The sequence below is a fragment of the Nansenia antarctica genome, assembly GCF_963989245.1.
Source record: "Nansenia antarctica genome assembly, chromosome: 6".
NCBI lineage: Eukaryota > Metazoa > Chordata > Actinopteri > Argentiniformes > Microstomatidae > Nansenia > Nansenia antarctica.
The window spans coordinates 38,593,955-38,602,729 of record NC_137676.1 but is presented as its reverse complement, the minus strand read 5'-3'; the positions used below and the strand labels follow the sequence as shown (position 1 = coordinate 38,602,729).

General features: G+C 44.5%; 1 protein-coding gene across 1 annotated transcript in view; it reads right to left on the bottom strand.

The window, feature by feature from the left end:
- Positions 1 to 2,132: 2,132 nt before the first annotated feature.
- The window catches only part of cables2b (Cdk5 and Abl enzyme substrate 2b), a gene marked incomplete at both ends in the record, with an annotated part of 33,166 nt that continues 26,523 nt past the window's right edge, over positions 2,133 to 8,775 (bottom strand). The window contains 4 exons of the mRNA XM_080534413.1: positions 2,133 to 2,273; positions 4,583 to 4,787; positions 5,105 to 5,211; positions 6,172 to 6,269. Of these exons, the coding sequence (XP_080390539.1) occupies positions 2,133 to 2,273; positions 4,583 to 4,787; positions 5,105 to 5,211; positions 6,172 to 6,269 (551 nt within the window). The remainder of the gene's footprint in view (positions 2,274 to 4,582; positions 4,788 to 5,104; positions 5,212 to 6,171; positions 6,270 to 8,775) is intronic.

The following is an 8,775-nucleotide window of genomic DNA, read 5'->3' as shown; positions in this document are numbered from 1 at the left end:
CCACACAATCTACTACCTCCAAAGGCCAATGTTTGCCTTTTAAAAGATTTGTGGAAAACAATAAACTCCACTAGCTTTTGATTTTCTTCATTTCATCCATCATAGGTTGGCTCAACTGACAGCACTGTGGCAGTTATAACCACAGGGTGGCGCCAACAGGACACACTGACTATCACTCTGTTGGCAATTACATCAGACGTTGTTACTAATAAATGACATTGATGTACAGTAGCTACCAGGGGAGGCTGGTGGAGGGAGAAATCGGAGGATGGGCTCATCGTAATGCGAGGAATGGAATGAGGAATGGTGTCAAACAGGTATGTGTGTGATCCCATTCCTCATTCTACCTCCACCAGCCTAACCCTGGCAGATCCGTATTAAACCTCATTAGACAGACAGACACTAAAGGACACCACTTTACTGTACTGTGGTCAAACTAACCACAACACTGTCAATAAAAAAACTAATGTATGGTTTGGTTCACAGTATCTCGTTGGGGTAAGTGCAACAAATCCCTTCTGAAGAACTCATTAAAGAAGGCTTACAGTCTTTAGAACACAGGGTAGAGGAAGACAACATACTGGAAAAAGGGAAAGTGAACAACAAAAGTACCCTAAGCATCTCTTTCATACACACGTGTGTAACATCCTATATCAAAAGCCTTATGATGTCACACTGACCAGTGTCACAATCACCAACAGAAAAATACAATTAAGGAAATCTACTTATGATTAAAAAAAACTAAAACAAAAGAAAACACTGTAATGAAAGACAAGAATATAACAACAATATTAACAATATTTTCCCTTCACATCCATACTGTGATAAAATACCATAAATATAAATCCATTTAGTAAAAAGGTTAATGTCAAAAACATCTGAGTCTGTGATACCTAGGAGGGTAAGGTAGCAGGTGGCACGTTTACACAAAAACAACCAGGTTAGAACACTCCCAGCACACAGAGGACAAGGACAGTCGTACACACGCACACACACACGCACGAACGCACACACCGCACCATAAACGTGCTTAAATCAATATCATCTCTAACATAGAGTGTTATCATCATCATAAGACTGTGATTCTTTTCACGCTGCAGTCATGTACCTCAGTGCAAGGTTCAGAAGATCAGGCTCATAACATTAATAATAATAATAATAATAATAATAATAATAATCATCATCATCATCATCATTTAAATGCATAAAAAGGTAATGTGCTAGGATATCTCACACATACAGTGAAGGATACTTAAAGGATACAAGGGTATCATACTGTATTTCTGATGTCAATGACCTGATCATGTGACATATATAAATAGTATATGTAGAATACTATACTAAAGGTTAAACAATGCCAGTGGATAGTACAGAGTGCTGGTATAAGATATACTGTCATAATGAGAGATAAGACAAAAAAACAGCAGTGCAAATGAAATAGTCTGGCTATTATGAATAATCCCTTCATGTAGCGATAACATACAGTACCAGTCAAACGTTTGGACACATTCAATTGAATGGGAAAGTGCGTCCAAACTTTTGACTGGTACTGTATAATAAATAACATTAAAAAAAAAGTTAGATCATTTCAAAGTAGGAGAAAAAAACAACAACAATGGCTTTTTGGTAAAAATGGGATGTCTTGCGTTTTCCCTTTTTGAAGTGCTCCAATCATAAAGCTCCAACACTGAATGTTGGCGACCTTCTCAAGGTCAATCCCGAGAAAACCCCATGGATCAAGAATCCCAATGCACCTGCTGGACATGTCGCTCTCAAGCCCCCCCTTGTGGAGTGTGATAGAACTGTTCTATTCTCTATGGATAGCACAGTCTTATTCAGGTCGAGGTGAGTTGAAATCATCAGAAAGGAGAAAGGAGATTATATATATATATATATAACTCTGTGCTTGAAATATCCTGAAATGTGAGAATCTTTTTTTGGGGGGGTCATTTCTACTCTACCTCATCCCCCTCTCTCTTACTCTCTCAGTCCCTCTGGCTGTAGGGGTCTGGGTCTGGTGGAGGTAGGTCTCCTGTCCCAGGATGTGTGGGTCTGGGTCTGGTGGAGGTAGGTTTCCTGTCCCAGTAAGGATGGGACCGGGTGTAGGACTGGTGAAGTGGTCTAGGTGTAGACTAGTTCTGCTGAGCCAGCCGGCGGTAGTGTGGCATCACTTTGCTCTCGGGGAGGTAGAGCGCCATCTCCAGGGCAACCAGAATGGTGAACTCAAACGGAATCAGCTCTCTGCGACTGATCCTGAAACGCTCCTCCAATTTCTGGAGAGGGAGAAGGAGAGTGAGAAAGAGAGAGAGAGAGAGAGAGAGAGAGAGAGAGAGAGAGAATAGTCTAATTCAAAGAATAAAGCTTGCTCCTGGATTAAAAAGTATGTTTAAAGAGATTCTCCACTGATCATGCTATTTTTAGTTCAATAGTAGGCTTAGGCCCAATCCCATTTAACATTTGTACCCCTACCCCTCGTTTTGGAGTGCCACTTGCTTTTCGACTTGTATCTTGGAACAGAATCACAAGGGGTAGTGGTTGAAATCTTCCCCGATGAAATGGGATAACCCTTCAAGACCCTGATAGGTCATCAGTACAGTGTTTCCTCTATATGCATTTATTGGTGGCGGGCCGCCACGAATGAATTTCCTCCGCCACTAATTGATTCAGTCCACACACCAAAAAATAAAAATAAAAAATATATATCCACCTCTGAACATTTTAGCTGATTAAAATATATCTGATCCTAGATCAGCGCTATAATGGATGTTGACTAAAAGTGCACCTAAATCCACGCCCATCTCTCTCTAACCGCTGATCCAAAATCTGATTAATGACATTAAACATTCAGTTGACGACGTGACACAAGGGCTACTCCTGATTGGTCTAAATGTGAACCATCTAAGGGGGTGTTCACACTTGACGTCTTTTTTTAGAAAAAGCGCCGCCTTCAGCGCCTTTTCGCCGTCTTTTTACATACGGTACAACCCATGGGAAAAAAGCGCAGCCTTCACCGCCTTTTTCCCAGAATGCATTTCGCACCGGCTAGCAGCGGGCAATTTAAATCGTCCATTTTAACCTCCATTGGCTAAAAGCTGTAATTTTGGCAATACAAGTGTTAACATGTCATTTTATGAAGTTTTAATGTTTTCAGGCGAGAAAGTAACCATATATATTCCCAAAATGTGTCCAGTTTATCAAAATAACCTGTATATATATATGATCTGACGGTTTTTGTTCGCTAGCTGCGTTCGTAAATTCGCCCTGGAAATCTGATCAGCACTCATGGAATGCCTCTTGTCCAATCAAATTACCTGGTCCCTTTATGACGTTGAACCCAGTGTGCGCTCCGGCGCTCTCAGAGCGAATTTACGAGCGCACCCTGCGTTGCTCCCTTCAATGCGGAGAAACATCATAACATAATTATAACAAGTTGTAAAATGATTTGGGGGGCCAATATCTTTAGCTAGCTAAAGTAACTAGTTTACTTTATTGTTAACAGTTGGTAAAAGAACAGGATTAAAACAAAAATATCAGCAATAACATCGTGCTCTGCAGCAAGCACAATTACAACCCAACTGAAGCCACAATACTGGGACCATTCGTGACTGACAGTCAGTCAAATACTAGGTGAATATGTAATAATAAACTTGGATTTCATGCATTTCAAGTGGCATCTTTGTAATCATTACGATGTAGTCATGTCTAAGAGGCAGACAAGGCTTCCCTTTTACTCCCCGAGGCTACGACTATTACCAAGTCTATCGCTGGGTATATTTGCAAGGTGTGTTGTGTTGAACTGGGTATATTTGCAACAGTGTTGCGGAAAATGAAGATTTCTGCCGAATGGAACCACGTTATGAAACACCAGTAGCAATCACGAGTTGTTCTACATCCTACAACATGTGCTACATTGTGCTACATCTTGATGGGTCGGACATCTTGGAGCACCGGTTGTTGGGAAGTTGGTTACTAGGGAAGGTACTCTCCTCGTCCTGATTGGTCAGCTGTCAGAAAGGTGCTTGACGACACACAGCGTCTTTCTGAAAAGTTAAATAAATTCAACTGAAAAAGACGGCGGAGGCTGCGCTTTTCTCACGCTTTTTTAAAAAGCGGCAGTTTTTTCCCTTTTCCCATAGGGTTGTATGTAAAAAGGCGCTGATTGCGCAAGTTGGAAATACTCGGAAACTTTCGCCAAGTTGGACATACTTTTCCTGTTGTGTTTGAGACGGAGCCAAGACTGCTCGTTTGGAAGGACATTGGATCCGTGAGTAACGTAAACCTTCAGAGCTGATGGATGGAAACCGGTATCACAAGTTTATATTCTGTATATTCTTTTCTTTTTTTTTGCCATCCTCCCTCTAGTTTTGGTTGAAATTAGGTCGTTGTTTTGAGCGCGCGTGCACGCGGACAGGGCTCTCCGCCACTAATGTAAAAATTCCTGGAGGAAACACTGCAGTAGTATCATAGAAAAGCGTGGATGCTCGCGATTCGTTCACAATAAGTTTCACGCTATCAATCGATCAAACAAGTCATCAAATAAAAAAGAACAATGATAGACAGACAGAGAGAATGTGATGCTTACATCGATGAGCTGTTTGACGTCCTGCTTCTTCAGATCACTGCTGATCTTGGCGGCCAGGAGGACGCAGGCTGCAGACACCAGCTTCCTGTTGTGCTTGTTCAGACGACCCTGGAGCACCAGCTTCTCAAAGTACACAAACGCCATCGCCACGGTGACCGGCTGGAGGTCACAGTCCTCGCCCATTGACCGCATCTCCCTCTTCAGACTGAGAGAGAGTGAGAGAGAGAGAAAAAGAGAGAGAAAGAGAGAGAGAGAGAAAGAGAGAGAGAGGTGGAGAGAGAGGTGGGGAGAGGGAGGCAGAGAGAGACGGAGAGAGAGTGGGGACAGGGACAGTGAGGTGTAAGGTGGTGGGGTCCACAGTACGGACCACAAGCCATACAAAAAAGAAACAGTGGCAGGAGTGTTCAGAAGGTTCTCTGGTAGAGAAGAGCCGTGGTTTCCAGTCAACACAACTCCTGGTGCTAACACTGCGTCATGGGGTGGAGGGGGGGGGGGGGGGTTAGGGTTAGACTGGACATGTACCTTCTGATCTTGCTCAACGTCAGCTTGATGTGGGGGAACTTCTCCTTGAACGTCTCGTTCATGTCCTTCTTCAGATCTGACGGCTTCACGTACTCGATCACTGTGGTCTAGAGAGAGAGAGAGAGAGAGAAAGAGAGAGGGGGAGAGAGAGAGAGAAAGAAAGAGAGAGGGGGGAGAGAGAGAGAGAGAGAGAGAGAGAGAGAGAGAGATATCTTCAACCATGCTTTTTTTGGCAAGATAACAATGAGGTCCCATACAATCAACAGTTGTACGTATGTGGGTCAATAAACATCCGGTACTTGTACATCACGTATTCTCGTAACAGACAGTGTCAACGTGAGGACAAAGTCAAGGGATTACGACAGCAACCGACCAAGATGGCAGCTATCCAGGCCAGGGCCAACGGAACCATTGATTGAAGGAGTTATAGGGGGGGATTTGTCTCTGGTGTGACGATGCAGTCCTGTCGCCAACGCTGACGCTAGCGTTATCTGTGACTGTGCTGGCTGCGTGTGTGTGTGTGTTTGTGTGTGTACTGCCATGGCGTCAGTGTGTGTGTGTATATATAGGTCTGACGTTGAGGGCCTGTGTGTATAATTAGTGAGGCTAGGTATTAGCGAGGCGCTCAGAGATGGCATAAGCCTTTTTTTATTGGTTGACTCTGTCTCTGTGACAAAGCTGCCTGTCGTGGTCTTTGAGGTTGAACAGTACAGTGTGTGTGTGTGTGTGTGTGCGGGGGGGGGGGGGGGGGTGTTTGTGTGTGTGTGTGTGTGTATGGCCAGCCAAGCTTTTTAATTCAGCCTAGCAGAAGGATAAGCCTAAGCCTCGGCATGTGGGATAATTGTCTTGGATGTCGGATGGACATCAGTGTGTGTGTGTGTGTGTGTGTGTGTGTGTGTGTGTGTGTGTGAGGGGCGTTAGCGGCAGTGATACACTTTCAGTGAGAATGGTTTGGATAGATAGCAAGGGGAGTGTAATTCCTTAGACAGAACGAACGTAAACTCTTTCTACTCCGTCCGTCCGTCTCCCCCTCTCTCTCTCGTCCTCTCCCACCCTCCGTCTCTCACCATGTATGAGGCGAAGATCAGGACCCTCTTGTGTTTCCCACAGGGCCACTGGGGGTCACTCAGGAGGTTGGGGTCGTAGTCCGAGAGATCGTCCAGACCTAGAGAACACACACCGACACACACGCTATAAACATTCCAATTAGACATTCATTAATAAATAAAGATACTGTACAGTCTGAACAAAGACATACAGTGCGCCCTGCATAAGTATTGGGACGGTCAAGCCTTTTTTTTCTCCTCTCTCTTTTACTTCAAAAGTTTGGATTTTGAAATCAAAAGTACAGATTGTCACCTTTTATTTGTGGGTATTTGTGTATATGTTTTTTTTTTAAATGGTGAAACCCAATAACACTTTTTAGACATAGTTTCTCCCCCCCCCCCCCAGACAGACATTCTGAGTAGGCCTCAGGACTTACAATACATCCCAGCTGACAGAAACAAACTAACGTCAAAACACTGAGGCACTGGACTAGTTTGGGACCACCACCATCATGCGTGGAGTATCTGGGTGTGTGTGTGTGTGTGTGTGTGTGTGTGTGTGTGTGTGTGTGTGTGTGCGCGTGTGTGTGTGCCCTTGAAGGTCATTGAATGCTTGACTAAAATGTTGGCCGGTAATTTCAGGCGTCAAGTGAGCTCTTCGGAACACTTAACCTGAATGGCCTCATTGGCTGTTCTGCTGCATTCACCATCACCACACACAACCACACACCACCACACACCACCACCACTCACACACACACACAGTAATTAATGAGAGGTTGCTAAATTTGGAGTAGTGTGGAGGGATAGAGAGAAGGAGAGAGAGGGGATAGGGGGGGAGAGGGGATAGGGAGGGAGAGGGAGAAGGAGAGAGAGGGGGGTGGGGGGGTTGAGGGCATCTAACAGCTGTGATAATGACCATCTGTGTCAATGTGATGCACATGCGTGCGTAGACAGACAGACAGACAGACAGACAGACAGACACAGACACAGACACAGACACAGACACAGACACAGACACAGACACAGACACAGACACAGACACACACACACACACACACACACACACAGACACACAGACACACACACACACACACACACACACACACACACACAGCAGTCAAGAGAGTAATCCAGTCACACAGCCTCATGAACCCTGCCTACTCTGTCTCAGAGAGAGTGGAGTAGAGATGGAGGGGTGGGGGATCGGAGGAGACCTGGACAGGGATGGGATGGGGGACTCTATCCTTACCCCCCCTTCCCTTTCTGTTTCAATTTCAATTCAATTCACACTATTTCAGGCCTAGCCCATGTCCTGGTTATCCTCACTGTGATTCCCTGTGTCAGTGGCAGTTGAGCCCCTCAGCTCCACCACAGCCTAGCCAAGGTCACTGGGGGGGGGGGGGGGGGGGGGGGGGAGGGGGCACGCTCCAAATCCCCTCTGACAGAATCTTGGATGCAGTCTGTGTGTCTGTCTGGCTATCTTTCTGTGTCTGTCTCAGGGTTTCCGTTTTTGTGCCGGTCAACGTGTCCGGGAAGATTTCAATTTACCGGACAAACGTGAGATATTCCGGTCATCATATTCAAATATAATATAGCTGTTTGTCGCGGTGATTAGCTATTGTGTAGCCTATATATGCCGTTTAATGTCTATTTCTCATCCGATACGATTAGATCGCGAACTATATAATAATATAAGCTTTCATGATTCGCATGCGCTACTATGGCATACCGTATTTTCCGGACTATAAGTCGCACCCGAGTATAAGTCGCAGCAGGCCAAAAATGGGCCATGAAGAGGAAAAAACCACATATAAGTCGCACTGGACTATAAGTCGCATGGTTCAAGGGAACGGGCTTGGCGGAATCAGCGGGGAAAGAAGACTCTGTTGAGCTTGACTCTAGTCTGGCACTGTGAAGAGACATGAGAGGATTTGTAAGCCCAGGAAGGACATAATTCACGTTGAAACTTCTTCTGAAAGGTTAAGGAATACTTGTATTATCGAGTGTAAAGTCCGCTAGCTAGCGCGGGGCTAACAACATGGCGTCGCGGAGGAAAAATGAAACTTTGAACAGCCTCTAAAAGGTAATAAATGACTTTAATATCGTTTCTAACGTCCATAACATTGTGTATAAGGTCCATAACATCATGTTTAATGTCCACATTGTCGTGTTTAATGTCCACATTGTCGAGTATAATGGCTATTCTATCGCGTATGAAGCGCTACCGGAAGTAGCAAAATGCTACTCGCGGGTACAACATTGCAACGTTAAACAGCCTCTGGAAGGAATAAATGACTTTAATATCGTTTCTAACGTCCATAACATTGTGTATAAGGTCCATAACATCATGTTTAATGTCCACATTGTCGTGTTTAATGTCCACATTGTCGAGTATAATGGCTATTCTATCGCGTATGAAGCGCTACCGGAAGTAGCAAAATGCTACTCGCGGGTACAACATTGCAACGTTAAACAGCCTCTGGAAGGAATAAATGACTTTAATATCGTTTCTAACGTCCATAACATTGTGTATAAGGTCCATAACATCATGTTTAATGTCCACATTGTCGTGTTTAATGTCCACATTGTCGAGTATAATGGCTATTCTATCGCGTATGAAGC